Source organism: Pan paniscus, chromosome 19 (assembly GCF_029289425.2).
Source record: "Pan paniscus chromosome 19, NHGRI_mPanPan1-v2.0_pri, whole genome shotgun sequence".
In the NCBI taxonomy this organism is placed as follows: Eukaryota; Metazoa; Chordata; class Mammalia; order Primates; family Hominidae; genus Pan; species Pan paniscus.
Window position 1 is genome coordinate 97,823,281 of NC_073268.2, and position 16,696 is coordinate 97,839,976.

Here is a 16,696-nt window from a genome sequence, read left to right on the forward strand (position 1 = left end):
GCGACGGGACAGCGCTATCCCTGCTCTGGAACTGAGCCCCGAGAGGCAGGCTCCACAACCCAGCGACCTGCACCAGGACTGACCAGACAGGAGCAGCCTGTCGTCAGAAAGCGCAGCCTGGCCCCGGGGCCCCTCTGTAACATTCTGAGAAGCCCCACCCAGGGGTCTGCGAGGCTTCTGGGGAAAGAAGTTTCTCTTTCCTTCCCTGAGGGGCTGCCACCTGGGCTAGGGGGTGCGGGTGGGAAGGAATAAGGAAGTGTGCATGGGAGCAGGTGACCCTGCCTGTGGCTGGGGGTGCAGGGACTCCGGGGTGCAGCGGGGTGGGCGACAGCAGAGGCACGGCCGTCATGGATGCCTCTCTGTGCCGGCCAAGGGCAGCCCGCTCCAGCAACAGCAGCCATCTCAACAGAAAGCGGGGAGGGTGGAATAACCTCCAGAGAAGGAAAAGAAAACTGGGTCACGGTAAGATATTTGGGGAAATCCAGCCGGAATGAAAATCCCACTCTGAGCAATTTAACAAATGGAGTTCCAATCCAAGGGGAACGTCCAGAAGGAGTTTTACCACTGAGCAGTGGTTCATTTGGAACTGGTTTTGAGAATGAAGGACAGAAATGACCAGGACTGAACCCCCTTGGCGGGGCACCTCCCAAATGCTGAGCGGTGCCCCTGGCCCCACAGCCCCCTCCCAGCCTCCTCCCAGCCCCTGGCCCCGCAACCCCCTCCCAGCCTCCTCCCGGCCCCCTCCCAGCCCCCAGGGCTCGGCAGGAGTCACCACTCAGCCTCCAGAAGCTTCCCTCTAGTTAATTTCCAGTCTTCAGGCCAGGCGCAGTGGCTCAAGTCTGTAATCCTAGCACTTTGGGAGGCTGAGGCGGGTGGATCACAAGGTCAGGAGTTCGAGACCAGCCTGACCAACATGGTGAAACCCAGTCTCTACTAAAAATACGGAAAAAAAAATTAGCCGGACGTGGTGGCGGGCGCCTGTAGTCCCAGCTACTCGGGAGGCTGAGGCAGGAGAATGGCGTGAACCCGGGAGGCGGAGCTTGCAGTGAGCCAAGATCGCGCCACTGCACTCCAGCCTGGGTGACAGAGCGAGACTCTGTCTCAAAAGAAAAAAAATTTCCAGTCTTCAGGCTGCCCAGTGACATCCTTCAAGGGAAGAAACTATAATAAAAAGCCAAAAGGATATCAAAAGGTGCAGGAAGACACCACCAGAGGCTGAGGCCGGCCCTCCGTGCAGGGACCCTTCGCTGACACGGGCCTCCCCCAGACCCAGGCCTGGTCCTCTGCCCTTCGTGGCAGGGTTTCGTGGCAGGGTTGGGGCGCAAGCTCCCCAGAGGACGAGCCAAAGCAGACTCGGATGCTGTGCCTGTCCACACATGCTGTGGACACAGCAGCACCTCCTCTCTCTCCCGCCAGGTGAGAGGGCTGTGGAGCGTGTCCTGGTCACGAGGCAGCACGCCCGTCAGCCTGGCCCTGGGGGCTGGACCACCTCCTGGCACCAGGCGGCTCTGCCTGCTCACAGGGTCTCTCTGGGGCTGTGCTGCATCTAGTGTCCAGTCACCGCGACGCTCAGGTCATGGCGCCGTTCCCTCATGACCTCTGGCCTCTGCTTTACACATCTGGAATCCTGAGCCGGCCTCAGGCTTTCCTTTCAGTCACTCCCCCAGGACCAACTTCACTAATCAGGTTATCAGTGGTGTTTTTTACTTTTTAAAAAAAGCCACAACTGGATTTTGAAAAACACAGACAATGGAGGGCTGGGCCAACCATGAGGAGTGCAAAGGGCGGCACCGGCCAGTGCCCCTGGACACCCGGCTCGCGAGTCTGGCCCCTGCTCCCTGTGCTTCCTGGACACCAAACAGCATCCACCGAGGCTGGGTGAAGGCAAAAGTGTTTATTCAAGACTTTCTACCACACTGTGGGAAGCATCGATAAACAGTCATAATAATTATCATTCTGAGTCCCTGCAAGCGTGGGGTTGGATGCTGGCTCTCACGGTAGCCTGTGTCGGGACCGTGAGCAGCCATGTGCACCTCCACGCACGGCCGAGCTCAACCCAAAGACCACGCGTGCTCCCTGGCAGGAGCTGGAGGCCTGACCACAGACGCAGCAGCTCCCCAGCCTGAGCCTGGGAGTGCACCAGCCAGCTCGCAGTGGAGGCCGTTTCTCCTCACAGGCTGGAGTGAGCTCAGAGTCTAGAGGTCAGAGGACCTCAGACTAAGAGCTGCAACAGAACGACAGCAAGAACATTCTGGAAACGATGCCACAGTGAATCTTTTATACTGTCACTCACACTTGGTGAGGGCCTCAGACATGAAACCCTGGGGAGAGGCGAGTGTGACCTCCAGAGTTTGGCTGGGATGCGGCTGAGACAGACCTGCTGCTGGCCGAGGAGGGCAGTGGCCGGCGTGGCCCTCATGGCCAGCAGGTGCTAGGACTCCTCTGGAGGCCCAGGCGCCTGTCTAAGCTGCCGGCTGTGGACCACCTGCAGAGCTCCCCCCGCAGCCTGGCGGAGCTGGGCGTCCAGGGCGCCACGGAGGTCGTTCACCTGGACATCAGGCAGGGGGTTAAGGCCAATGATGACCCCGTCCCTTGGGGCCAGCTGACCCTCTGCATGAGGGCCAAGGTCCCGCCGTCGCCTCCGGAGGTCGGAGCCAGCCTGCAGTTTCAGGTCCCGGTTGGGCTTGGCATTGTCCAGCCTCTGGCCCCCCGGGACAGCTCGTTTGAGCCCCAGCTCTGGCTCTGGCCTCTGCCTGGGCTCCTGGACGGCAGCGTCCTCCCCGCCTCTCGGCTGCTCGTGGGACACAGGCACATGGTCCCCGCCGCGGGCCTCCTTTCTCATCTCCAGGTGACCGCCATGGTCCAGCCGGTGGCCCTGCTGTCCACCCTGCTCGCCATCAGAGATGACCCGCAGTTCCGGCTGGCGTAACACAGCCTGGGGCTGTGCAGCTGCTCCTTCCGCCCCGCCGGGCAGGTCCACTGCAAGGCCCAGGTCTCGGCTCACTTGCTTGGGCTTCATGCGAGGGTCCCCCGTCTCTGCTCCTGGCCCTGCCACGAGCCAGTTGGCTTCCTTCAGAATGCTGGTGCCAGTGGCTGCCACCTCCTTCCCAGGTTTTTTCCTGTCTTGGGAACCGCCAGTAATGTCCTGACTTTGCCCAGGGAATTCCTCTGCGAGGCGCTCCTGTGGGCCCCCGGCTTCCCTGGCGGGGTCTGGCACGGGCACCTGCTCCGGGCCCTTGGGGAGCTCCTTCACTGTGCCAGCTGCCCCGGGGGCGGCATCCTTCTGGCCGTCTCTCAGCTTGGCCTGGGCTGCCCGAGGCTCTGTGTCAGGGCCGCCGTCAGGAGGGCCAGCAGGGTCTCTGCCCACAGGCCCCTCAGGGTGCTCCAGGGAGCGCTGGTTAAGGTCCTGGGATGGAGCAGGGCGGCCCCCAGGAGCTCTGAGGACAGGGTCCAAAGGCAGGGGAGGCAGATTCTCCACCATCTCCCTGGCCTTGCCTTCAGGGGCCTCCTGGCCTCTGGGCACCGCTGCCCCGGGCTCTTGATGCACCTCCACTGCAAATGAAGTCGGTCATCAATTTAGCCACAGCACCGAACACAGGCTGCCAGTGGAGGGGCTCAGAAGAACCAGCAACAGCATTGGGAACCAAAACCAGACTCACGCTCAGGTCTAGAGGCCACCGAGCCTCAGACCCAGCCGCATGAGGACAGCAGGAGACCCCCTGCCTGGCCCCATCCCACTCCATCCGCCAGCCCGGCCTACCCTGCCTGGGTTTATCCTCCTCGTCCTCCTGCCTCTGCTGGTGGATCTCCTTGTGCTGCTCCTCGATCACCGCCAGCAGCTTCTCCTGCTGGTCCAGCAAGCGCTTTTGCTGCACCTGCTGTTCTTTGATCACCTGAAGCAGGACGGCGTGGTCCAGCATCTCCGCCCTGCCAGCTTCTGGGTTTGGAAAGCACACAGTCAGAGAGTGCCCGGGCTGCTCATGCACCGTGCTGGGCCAGGGACGGCGCGGCCCACAGCGAGGCAACGCACAGGTCACCTGCAGGGAGTGTGCCCGAACACTGGCCACTGGTGACACCCATCATGACTGTGACCGTGAAGCCCGGACAGCTCAGTGATGCACGCAGGCCTGAGGGCCCGGGAGAGGCTGCGCCCTGACTGCCCCTGGAAGCCCACCTGGGATGGCCTCTCCCGCACAGCCAGCCACTCTGCCGCATCAGTTCTCCCACTGGCTGTGCCCCAGGCACACCCGGCAGGACCCCAGCAAGCCTGCTCGTTGCCCATGGAAATAAGTGTCCAGAGCAACAGAGTCAAAAGGAATGTGCCAGAATGTCAGAGATGGTTATCTGGGCTGGGTGGGGTTTTGTTTTTGTTTTTTCCACTTTACACATTCAGTTGTTCTAGGACAAGCACGTAAGAAAATAAGCCTGGGCACGGCGGCTCACGCCTGTAATCCCAGCAATTTGGGAGGCAGAGGCAGGCAGATCGCTTGAGCCCAGGAGTTAGAGTCCAGCCTGGGAAACATAACAAGACCCCCATCTCCACAAAAAAAAAATAAAAATAAAAATAAAAATTATCAGGGTGTGGTGACAGGCGTCTGTACTCCCAGCTACTCGGGGGGCAGAGGCCAGAGGATCATTTGAGCCCAGGAGGTCGAGGCTGCAGTGAGCCGTGATCACACCACTGCACTCCAGCCTGGGCAACAGAGCGAGACCCTGTCTCAAAAAAGAAAAAAAGAAAAGAAAAACTGTAAGCTATGTTTTGAAAAGAATACTGGTACTTCTAGAAAGTTTCCTCCGAGATGAGAATTTTTAAAACAAACAAAAGCTGTCTTTTTTTTTTTTTTTTTTTTTTGAGACGGGAGTCTCACTCTGTCACCCAGGCTGGAGTGCAGTGGCGCGATCTCAGCTCACTGCAAGTTCTGCATCCCGGGTTCACGCCATTCTTCTGCCTCAGCCTCCCGAGTAGCTGGGACTACAGACGCCCGCCACCGCGCCCGGCTAATGTTTTGTATTTTTAGTAGAGATGGGGTTTCACCGTGTTAGCCAGGATGGTCTTGATCTCCTGACCTCGTGATTCGCACACCTCAGCCTCGCAAAGTGCTGGGATTACAGGCGTGAGCCACCGCACCCGGCCAAAAGCTGTCTTCTAAGGGGAGCATGGGAGCTGGAGCGTCAGTGAGGCCCCCGCCAGCCATCCTAACCACCGCTCCTGAACACCATCCACTGTGGAAATTCTGGGCAGGTCCTGCGTGATGGGGAGCCCCAGTGCACCCCGTGTTAAGAGCTGGTGCTGGCAGCAAGGGCCAGAGGACAGGCCTGCCTGGGTTACGGCTGGCACACACTTGGTGCAGGAGCACCCGGTCTGACTCGCTTCAACACTGGCCAGTTATTTGCTGCAAGCGGCTGTGACTTATGTCATTTTTACAAGATGTTTTCAAATTATTATAGGAACCTTTGAAAAATGATGGGTTAGGGCTGTGAGGCATAAAAGTTCAATCCAGGAGCAAGAAGGATGTTTTGTGAGTGGTGAGAGCAAATATCTCAGGGAGGGCCCTGCATGCCAGGCATAGACTGACGTGCCGGCCCAGCCTCCCCAGTGGTGACACCATGACCAGCCAGAGAAGTGCAGGGTCAGCATTCTCCCAGGAACACAGCCCTGGGCCTCGCCCAGACCCCTGGATGTGGGGGACAGGGCTGGCTCCAAGGAGATCAGGGCCATGGGGCCGGCCCTCGAGCAGCAGCCCCTGCTCCCTGCTAGCACCCCGGGCCAGACGCCTGCCTGCCGGGAAAGGCCATGACGGGCAGAGCAGGTCTCCCGCACACCTCCTTTCACAGGAGGAAGTGCAGGCGGCAGACCAGCCACCTTGGCCGTGGGCCACGTGCTCGCCCTGGGTGCTGCGGGGCTCAACCACGGAATGTCAATGGTACAAGGACGAGATCCCATGTGCTGGTGACACCTCCCCATACTCCAGGGCAGGGTTCCGAAAGAGCAGGCACCATGGCTTCACTTGCTCCTCAAAGGACTAGCCTGGGCCTGGTGCTGGGAAGAGGAGGAAAGAGGAGACAGAAGGGAGGAGGGGGAGGGGGAGGGGGAGGAGGGAGGGAGAAAGAGGAGGAGGGAGGAGAAGGAAGGTGGGGGAAGAGGAGGATGAGGGAGGAGGGAGGAGGAGGAAGGAGGGAAGAGGAGGAGGAGGGAGGGAAGAGGAGCAGGAGGGAGGGAGAAGGAGGGAGGGAAGAGGAGGGAGAAGGAGGGAGGGAAGAGGAGGGAGGCAAGAGGAGGGAGAAGGAGGGAGGGAAGAGGAGGGAGAAGGAGGGAGGGAAGAGGAGGGAGAAGGAGGGAGGGAAGAGGAGGGAGAAGGAGGGAGGCAAGAGGAGGGAGAAGGAGGGAGGGAAGAGGAGGGAGGAGGAGGGAGGGAAGAGGAGGGAGGAGGAGGGAGGCAAGAGGAGGGAGAAGGAGGGAGGGAAGAGGAGGGAGGCAAGAGGAGGGAGAAGGAGGGAGGGAAGAGGAGGGAGAAGGAGGGAGGGAAGAGGAGGGAGAAGGAGGGAAGAGGAGGGAGAAGGAGGGAGGGAAGAGGAGGGAGAAGGAGGGAGGGAAGAGGAGGGAGAAGGAGGGAGGGAGCAGGAGGGAGAAGGAGGGAGGAAGGAGGAGGGAGAAGGAGGGAGGGAAGAGGAGGGAGAAGGAGGGAGGGAAGAAGAGGGAGGAGGAGGGAGGGAAGAGGAGGGAGGGAAGAGGAGGGAGAAGGAGGGAGGGAAGAAGAGGGAGGAGGAGGGAGGGAGAAGGAAGGAGGGAGAAGGAGGGAGGGAAGAGGAGGGAGAAGGAGGGAGGGAGGAGGGAGGGAGGAGGGAGGGAAGAGGAGGGAGGAGGGAGGGAAGAGGAGGGAGAAGGAGGGAGAAAGGGAGGAGGAGGGAGAAGGAGGGAGGGAGGAGGAGGGAGGAGGGAGGGAGAAGGAGGGAGGAGGAGGGAGAAGGAGGGAGGGAGGAGGAGGGAGGAGGGAGGGAGAAGGAGGGAGGGAAGAGGAGGGAGAAGGAGGGAGGGAGAAGGAGGGAGGGAGGAGGAGGGAGAAGGAGGGAGGGAGGAGGAGGGAGAAGGAGGGAGGGAAGAGGAGGGAGGAGGAGGGAGGGAGGAGGAGGGAGAAGGAGGGAAGGAGGAGGGAGGGAAGAGGAGGGAGGAGGGAGGGAAGAAGAGGGAGGAGGAGGGAGGGAGAAGGAAGGAGGGAGAAGGAGGGAGGGAGGAGGAGGGAGAAGGAGGGAGGAGGGAGGGAAGAGGAGGGAGGAGGGAGGGAAGAAGAGGGAGAAGGAGGGAGAGAGAAGGAAGGAGGGAGAAGGAGGGAGGGAAGAGGAGGGGGAGGGAGGGAGGAGGAGGGAGAAGGAGGGAGGGAGCAGGGAGGGAAGAGGAGGGAGAAGGAGGGAGGGAGAAGGAATGAGGGAGAAGGAGGGAGGGAAGAGGAGGGAGAAGGAGGGAGGGAGAAGGAGGGAGGGAGGGGGAGGGAGGAGGAGGGAGAAGGAGGGAGGGAGAAGGAGGGAGGGAGAAGGAGGGAGGGAAGAGGAGGGAGAAGGAGGGAGGGAAGAGGAGGGAGAAGGAGGGAGAAGGAGGGAGGGAGGAGGAGGGAGAAGGAGGGAGGAAGGAGGAGGAAGGAGGAGGGAGAAGGAGGGAGAAGGAGGGAGAAGGAGGGAGGGAGAAGGAAGGAGGGAGGGAAGAGGAGGGAGAAGGAAGGAGGGAAGAGGGAGAAGGAAGGAGGGAAGAGGAGGGAGAAGGAGGGAGGCAAGAGGAGGGAGGAGAGAAAAGGAGGGAGAAGGAGGGAGGAGGGAAGAGGAGGGAGGAGAGAAGAGGAAGAGGAGGAAAAAAGAGGGGGAGGGAGGAAGGAGCCATGCCACGTCCAGCCAGAAGCCGTGTGGGACACATGTGAAGCACCGTGGAGGAGACAGGCTGTTCCTACAGCCAGAGCCCACCAAGACCACGGGGACTGGGCTGCAGAAGGCATGAAGCCACCCACCTGTTGAGACCCATGCAGATCTGTCAAGGTGGCCCATGAGGCAGCAGTGCAGGCAGCGCCCCCCCTTGGCTGGTGCCCTAAGCAGCCTGCGCTTAGACGCTTGCAGAGACCAGCTGCCCTCTGATGACAGGCAAGGCCACAGCAGGGCTGAGAAGGACCACGGCATTTATAACACAAGGGAGCAGAGTGGGCATCAGGACCCCGCCTGAGGGGCTATGGCTGAGCCTGGGTGCGTGCGCAGGTCTGGGGCCTGACATGTGTCCCCATGCAGGGCTGTCCCTGGAGCAGGTGTGCCACCGAGGGGCTGCGCTCAGGTCTGTGGCCCGCCAGACAGGCTCTTGACTTCGGCACACTCCTTTGGGTTCGTACCTGCTACTATCTTTTTAATTTCAGCTGCTCGTCCCGTTGAGAGGCATACGGAAGAAAGGCAGAATAGGAAACCGTGAAAAGTCTTTTTCAGAAAGAAGAAAATCAAAAGAATCAAACAGGTTCAGGTAACAGAGCATAGGAATTGGAACCAACAAACATGGCCAGACTAAAACCAGAGACAAAACCCCACATGCCCGAACTTCTGAAGCGGCTCAGAGCTCCGGGAGCCCAGGGGGCGCCTTTCGGCTCTGCCTTCCGTGCTGCAGGTGCAAGGAGGGCGAGCTGCACCTGGAGAAGCCAGCCCGCAGCGACTGGGACGTGGCTGCTGCACCTGCCCTCCCTCGGACCGGCTGTCCTGAGGCCACAGGGCAAAATGCGCGGGCAGGAAGCGTGTGTCTTACGAACATCCTGGGAGGTGCCCGTGCCAGGGCTGGCCCGGAGCTCCCACACCTGCTCCCAGGGGCTTGGCACAGGAGGCCGGAGCAGCTGTGCCCTGCGACCCCCACACAGATCCCTGGAACAGACCCTCTCAATGCTGAGGCACACGTGGACCCCGCATGGGGCAGGGTTGACCATCCTGAGAGAAGGCTTGGACACTGCCACCAAATGCACGTGACTTTTGGTGAGTGAGGGCTCAGCCACACACCCTCAGAGGGCGGGTGGACCCCTAGCCTGGGAGAGGACATGGCACAGAAGCCTGTCCCCAGCAGGCTCACAGACGGGGCTGCTGCTACCCAACTGCATGAGGCCACAAGGAGGGGTCGCAAAAAGCCAACAGCTGGGACCCAAGGGGTGAGAAGTTTGGAGGAGGATTCAGAGCAAGTTTTATTCTCAGGAGAGCAAAGGCATAAGGAGCTTTCCTGGAGGGACAGGTGACAGATCCCTGTAGATGAACACAGCCGAGCTCCGAGGCCCGAGGGTGTGGGAGCAGTGCTCTGGGCCAGGGCTCTGCTAGGACCAGGGCGGGCACAGCCACCCCCAAACCGGGTCCCCTTGGGGCACAGCCTTAAAATAAACCTCCACATCTGGGTGCAGGCACGCCCACACCTGGCTGGCTTTAAATACTCCGAGTGTTAAAACTGTTAACAAACCTGCTTTAAAGACGAAATGGTAATCACAAGCCAAGTGACAATGCCGCAGGTGTTTTAAAGGGGAGTAAGGGAGATAAAACGGTAATCACAAGCCATGTGACGCTGCCGCAGGTGTTTAAAGGGGAGTAAGGGAGATAAAAGGTTCCCAGAAAGCAAGCTGCTGATGGGAAGGGAGCAGAAAGCTCTCCGAGGGGTCTGCTCAGCAGGCGGCTGGAAAGAGAAGGGCGGCCTGGCAGGGCTCCCTAGGATGACCTGGGCATCACCCCAGGGCTGGGGGAAGGGGCTGCCGCTCCCTGGGCCTGAGGCAGGCGGCTGTAGGGCGGAGGCCTTACCCTCCAGCTGGCTGGCCGCCTGGTTTCCACCTGCTCCTGCTCGCTCCACGTCCCTCTGCTCGCGAGGCTCGGGTGGCAGCCCAGCCCCTGGAGCCGGCTTCTCCGCTGGGAGGGGAGGCTTCCCACCTGCACACACGGTGAAGACTCAGAAGGTTTTGTAGGAAAGTCAAGGGAGGGTTTGGGGGGTGGGGGGACAGAAGGCAAGGGTGGGACAAAAGGAAGTGGCAGATGTTTCTAAAGTGACACCCCCGTCAGCACAGTTTATATTCAACCTGATGATTACTAGCGAAGCAATAAAAAAATATTTAACAACCTCATAGGCTTGTGGCAATGAGCCAATGGTAACTGCCTTCGCAATTAAAATGCAAGAACCGTCCTAAGCAGCTCTTAGACGGGCACTTAACAACGTGTTACCTGTCAGGCGCCCCCCGCGCCGCCCCCCGTGTGCGCCCAGACACACGAGCACAGCGCGGCACCTGACATTTAGTGGTCTGGCAAACAACTGTGTGACAGATATTACAGTAGCTGTCAGCCACCAGCCTCTTCCTGTCCCCACCAGCTGCCGGGGCCCGCTCCATTTGCATGCTAATCTGGTGCAGGGAGAGAGACTGGGGACTGAGGGAGCAACCATCGATTCTGCTGCCCCTGCCCAGCCTCCCCAGCCCAAGAGGGGAGTGTCTTCCGACACCAGCCCAGGCTGACACCCACCGTGGTCGCTGTCCTCTGCGGGCTGCCCTGTGTCCCCGGCGGCGTTGCCTGGCGGCGGTCCCCCCTCGGCCTTTTCCCCTCCACCCACCGCCAGGCCGTTCTGCTGCTCAGACAGCACTGCCTGGGGTCGAGGATGCAGGCCCCTGTCTCCTGGCCCCAGGTCCTCCTTTGCAGGCTGGACAGCTGGCTGACCATCTGCTTCTGGAACTTTCTGGGGATCTTCAGGAAGATCACCCGCCTCCTCCAAGGCCTGGGCCTGTCCAGGCCTCTTCCCAACCTCTCCCTGCTCCGGCTCCTGTTTCTCTCTTTCTGAGTCGGGCAGAGGCGGCGCCATCTGGCCCTGGACCCCTGGAGCCTTTCCGCCTGCGTGTCTGGATGGAGGTTTGTTCTCTTCTGGCACCTCTCGGTCTTGGCCTTCATCTACCACCACCTTGTCGTGAGGAACAGGAGGCTCATGGCGGTGGGCCTCGCCCACAGGCACAGCAATCCCTGCAAGGGCACGGGGGGACAGATGGGGTCAGGCTGAGGCCCCTCCTTCCCTTCCCAGGGAATTAGAACTGGGTTCTTCCCTGGGTTCTGGCTCCCAACAGTGTGACACAGGCCAACAGATACCACCTCCCCTGCCGGCCTCCCTGCTGCCTGGCCAAGCACAGCTGACGCTAAAGTTCAACAGGGGCAGCTGCAAACAAGTTGCTCTGGGAGGGGCAGGACATTCATCTGAATTGAAAGACAGAGAAAACAAAAAGGACCAGAACTTAGGCTGGGCTGAAGGGAAAAAGATACGCACAGCCCTGAGAGCCACGCCGCAGGGTGTCCAGCCTGCAAAGGAGGACCCGGGGCCGCCCTTCCCCGTCCGCACCCCCAGCCAGTGCCCAGCACCTTGCCCAGGGCGATCGAGCTGTGCCTCCTCCGGTGCCTCCTTGCCATCTTCCCGTCCAGGCACATCCACAGGCCCCTTGATCTGGGCCTGCTCCAGCTCCTCTCTCTCCTTCGGCAGCTTCGGCTTCTCCCGGCCATCCTCAGCCACGGCCACGACCGGATCCTGGGCTGGGAGCAGGGCACAGTTAGGGAACTGCACTGCCAGGCAGCTCCAGGAGTGGGGCAGCTCTCCCTGGACTGTTACCATATTTTCCAGCCAAATGGCAGAGTCAAAGCAGTTTTTTTTCCTGTTCGATCATTAGCAGCTAAGTAGCACAGAAAACTGTCATTTTTCATGTGTATTCACAACAAAAATATGTCAAAATGCGATTTACACCTAACTGGGGGCAGGGAGAACTAGACTCCATGTAATACTCAGTCATTACCACCAGATGGCGGCACGAGCCCACCGACCGACTCTCCCACAGTCCCCTCCATTACCATCACCTCCATCATCACCGTCATCACCGTCACCTCCACCACCACCACCACCATCACCGCTATCATCACCATCATCTCCATCCCTACCACCATCAACATCATCACCATCATCACCATCATCTCCATCCCTACCACCATCACCATCATCACCGTCACCATCATCACCATCACCGCTATCACCACCACCATCTCCATCCCTACCACCATCACCATCATCATCACCATCACCACTACCATCACCACCGTCACTGCCAAGCCTACCATCATTGCCATCACCTCCATTATCGTCATCACCACCACCATCTCCATCCCCACCACCATCGCTGCATCATTGCCACCACCTCCATAATCATCACCTACATCACCGTCACCTCCGTCACTGCCATCACCTCCATCATCGTCGTCACCTCCGTCACCACCACCACCACCGCCATCACCACCTCCCTGTCCCAGCAAGGCCATATGTCCACTGAGACAGGCGCTGCAGCCGAGGGGGACTCAGGTGAAGCTGTCTGAGGAAGAATTCACATAGAGTCCAGTTCAGAGCAGCAGATGGGGCCTCACCAGCTCCCATAGGAGAAGAAAATGGGGACAATTAGCTTAGCTTTCTACCAGCCTTCTAAGAGCAGCCTGATATGTTAGTCTAGGGAAACAGACAGTTACACTGTTGTCAGTTTGGAGTTGAGAGTCCTAGACAAACTGTAGAGGGAAGGTACCACCCTACTGGGTAATAAACTAGTTAACAGAAAGCAGACGCTGGGCTCTACAGTTTAGTTAAAGTAACAAATTCAACTTTTTTTTTTTTAAGATGGACTCCTGCTGTGTCACCCAGGCTGGAGTGCAGTGGCACAATCTCGGCTCACTGCAACCTCTGCCTCCCAGGTTCAAGCAATTTTCATGCCTCAGCCTCCTGTAGCTGGAATTACAGGCACCTGCCACAATACCTGGCTGATTTTTGTATCTTTAGTAGAGACAGGGTTTCACCACGTTGGCCAGGCTGGTCTCAAACTCCTGACCTCAAGTGATCCACCCGCCTCATTCTCCCAAAGTGCTGGGATTACATGCGTGAGCCACCGCGCCTGGCCCAAGTGACCAATTCTATAAGCGTATGGTCACCCGCCCGAGCAGGTGAAAACATACTGGTCTCCATCACACGATTAGGCTTCGGCAGAGGCCCCATGTGGAAACAAGCCATAACTGTCAATCAAGAGGGCCTGTCCAGTGGATTACTAAGTGAAGAAAGGGAGGCTGGGGAGGGGAAGGGAAAATATAGCAAAACAAAGGAAATCTCCGTTGTCATAGGACAAGTTGCCTCAGAGCAGTCATTTTCTCAGCAGGAGCAAAATTCAGTTCCTCAGGCCGTGAATGACGAGTCTGGGGCTCCAGGGGGAGCTCTGTGTGGGTGCAGGAGCCGCGGGACAGGAAGTGAGCACAGTGTGCCGGGAGCTGCCCCAGAGGTCCCTTTGGAGAACCTCCTGGGAACGCCACGCCTCTCAGCGTTCTGCAAGTGTTGCTGCATTGCACGGGCACCTGCAGGAAGGCTGTGTGAGCGTCCTGGCTCCCCGCCGCCTGCAGCAGCTGACCAGCCAAGGGCTGCACTCACAGCCTTCAGGCCCGGCGCTCTGCAGCTGTCCGCGGGCAATGCACACAGCCTTTTCCACAACGGAGCCCATCTTTGCGTTAGGGACAGTTTGCCGGCAGTGCCTCTTGGCTGCAGTAAAACTAACACAAAACTTCAAAATCAGCAACTGAAAAACGTCCGAGTGCTGCCAGCCACTTCCACTCTCAACATGAACACAGGTTGCGCAAAGACAGAAAGGGGCCCTGTATGGGGAGTGCCCCCGCCAGCTCACGACTGAGCTCCTCGGGAGGGAGGAGATCTCTGGCATCCGAATTTCTTCTCCTAGAAGGCCAGCAATACACCCGGCTAAGCCACAGTAGAGGCGGCCACGGCCAAGAGGGATGGCTCCACGCACCCCCCCAGGAACACCCAGCAGAGGGTGCTGCCGCAGGGCAACCGTCCTCCCTCATTTGGCTTCAAAAATCGCCTCCAGGCCAGGCATGATGGCTCACTCCGGTAATCCCAGCACTTTGAGAGGCCGAGGCAGGAGGATCACTTGAGGTCAGGAGTTCAACACCATCCTGGCAAAACCCTGTCTCAACAAAAATACAAAATTAGCCGGGTGTGGTGCCGCGCCTGTATTCTCGGCTACTCAGAGGCTGAGGTGGGAGAATTGCTTGAACTTGGGAGGTGGAGGCTGTAGTGAGCCAATATCGTGCCACTGCATTCCAGCCTGGGTGACAAGAGCGAGATTCCGTCTCAAAAAAAAAAATCATCTCCAGTCACAAGAAACCACGACCCGTGACCATCATTGGCACGTGGTGCCAGGAATGCTGTGTTTATGCTGTCCCAGCGGCTCCTCACTGCCAGGTGCTGACGCAGGTTCCCAGCTCCTGGCACCCACAAAAACACACACCTTCCTAACAAGTGACAGAGGCCACAACTCAGCCACGGCGGAGGCGGATCCCTCAGACTTTCCTCCCTGCTGTCTAGTCGGGCATGGAGGCCCCAAGGCTGCCAAGGCCACAGCTCAGGGCTCGGTCTTTGGAGTCAGACATGCTCGGGGACTTGGAGGTGGTGACCTGGAGGGGAAGGGGCAACATCTAAGGCATCCCCAACCCCACATTCAAGGCTGGCGTCCACCCCAGACCGGAGGCCAGCACGGACGGGCGGGGAGGCCAGCGACGCTGCCGTCCGGACCCCAAGAGTCGGCAAGGTGGCTCTGCGGGCTGCCGGCTTGGACCTGCCATGGCTCCCTCTGTGCACCTTGTGATCAGTAAAGATGTAGACAGTCACATCAGACGGCCCCCAGACGAAGTGACTTTTAAACACACTCCCGGCATCCCACAGACGGAGTGCCTCATCCACTCAAGTGCCACCCCAAGTTCAGGAGGAGGCTCGGGATCCCAGGGCGCCACACTCGGAAGAGGTGAGAACAATGGCCGCTGACGTGACTTCAAAGCTAGTCCCTGCTTTTAGGCAACTTTTCTAAGAGCTGATTTCTGACTTTCCCTTGATGCCGCCGTGAGAAAGTATTACTCATGAAGGGCTTGGCTTTACAGCCCAATCTTGAGCACACAGCTGACCAATGACCTCATGGTCTGATCTTTGCGAATGTGAGGGGGAATCCCAGGCTATCTGGCTCCTGGTACCCGGGTGTCTGGGCTGGCAACACAGCCAGACCCTGGTACAGCCTCCGACAGGCGGAACCTCCTCACCACTGCTTTTGCCTCCGCCGTGGCTGGCACCACTGCTGTCTCCTGGGAGGCGGGAGAGGCTCCCAGTTCCTTCCACAGAGCACCGAATGGTCCGTGAGAAACAGGGCCACATGCTTCTCCCTTCTCTCCTCTGACTGTGGGGACAACGCCGCCCTGCTGGAGCTCTCCTGCATGCCCTACTGAGAAAGTTTTCTTTTTAAGAGACAGGGTCCCACTCTGTCACCCAGGCCGGAGTGCAGTGGTGCCATCTCGGCTCACTGCAGCCCCAACCTTCCAGGCTCAAGCGATCCTCCCACCTCAGCATCCAGCCACCATACCCAGCTAATTTCTGTATTTTTAGTAGAGACAGGGTTTCACCATGTTGGCTGGGCTGATCTCAAACTCCTGACCTCAGGTGATCCTCCTGCCCTGGCCTCCCACAGTGCTGAGATTCCAGGTGTGAGCTGCTCTACCGGCCCGGAGAAGGCTTCTGATAGCTCTTTTGCTGTGTCCCCCGCGCCTCTCCTCCTGTTATAATTTTGTGTCATGTTTCTGCTGCTGTCCTGAGATGGCAGGGAGCTGATTCCATTGTCTGAGATCACCCTGCCAGCCATGCAGGACCTGGCCGGATTCCGAAGGTCCCTGCCTCCTGCAGCCTCTGGCCTGTGCTGAGCCACGTGACCTGCCTCCACGCATGGGGGCTGTGTGTCCCCGCTTGGGCCTGAGCACACAGAACTGTGGCCATCTCTGCCCCTGCACCAACACACACGACCCGTCGACACCCAGCAGACCCTCCTTCCGTCCCACATCACCGCATTCTGGGTCCCTTCTCAGCCAGGCCCCTGCCTCATTTTCCCACCGAGCAGAAGTGCAGCTGTGCCTGCCCCGCTGGGGGAGCGGGGATGAGGGTGCCTGAGGGGTGCGGGCCCTGCTGTGCTGCCCCATGCAGCAAGGGAGGGGCGTGCAGGCACCGGGAGGACAGGGAACCTGCAGCTCCAAGAAAGGAACAGATGTCACAAAACCCGAACCCACCCCTAGCCCTCAGGGTGCTAGAGAGAGCAGGTACGAACGGCCCGACTCCCAGCTTTCAAGGTAACTGTCTTCATGAGCCTTTGCAGGGACTCAGCCATGCTCACAAAGGCCTGTGAGGCCGTGCATGGGGCCCCGGCTGTGCGCGTCTAACCACGACACACGACATCTGCATGAGGATGGGATTCACAGCCACAGCCCAGGGCCACGCAGGACTCTCACCCAGTCAGCAGGTACCATTTTTGGCCTCTGCAGCATCAAAGAGACCAATAAAACTCCGCTCAGCCGTCTGACAGGGAGCGCACATCGGTGCAGGACCCTCGGCCCCAGCTCAGCCTCAGCCAGGCAGCCCATCTATCACGGGGGAGCCGGGGGCTGGAAAATCGGAGACACGCTAAAAACAAGCAGCATGTGGTTCTGAGAGGGGCCATGTGTTTTGTTACAGCCTCATGGAAGAAATAGAAACCAGATGTGGCCTCGGAGGGCACCAGGTGAGCCGGAGGCCCGCGGCCCGCACAAGCCTCATGACAGGATACAGCTGCTTGCACCGGCCGCA

The 16,696-nt window shown here is 59.4% G+C and overlaps 1 protein-coding gene across 6 annotated transcripts in view; it reads right to left on the bottom strand.

Annotated features, from left to right (window-relative positions):
• Positions 1-1,875: 1,875 nt before the first annotated feature.
• The window catches only part of SLC38A10 (solute carrier family 38 member 10), a 51,464-nt gene continuing 36,643 nt past the window's right edge, over positions 1,876-16,696 (bottom strand). For 4 of the 6 annotated variants that reach the window (XM_008956511.4, XM_008956512.4, XM_008956513.4 and 1 more), the window contains 6 exons: positions 11,374-11,541; positions 10,495-10,983; positions 9,787-9,912; positions 8,364-8,387; positions 3,761-3,937; positions 1,876-3,552 (listed from right to left, as the gene is read on the bottom strand). In XM_008956511.4, the coding sequence (XP_008954759.2) occupies positions 2,432-3,552; positions 3,761-3,937; positions 8,364-8,387; positions 9,787-9,912; positions 10,495-10,983; positions 11,374-11,541 (2,105 nt within the window). In that variant the 3' untranslated portion in view covers positions 1,876-2,431. The remainder of the gene's footprint in view (positions 3,553-3,760; positions 3,938-8,363; positions 8,388-9,786; positions 9,913-10,494; positions 10,984-11,373; positions 11,542-16,696) is intronic. The other 2 variants (XM_003831128.5, XM_063599485.1) reach the window with 1 other exon arrangement.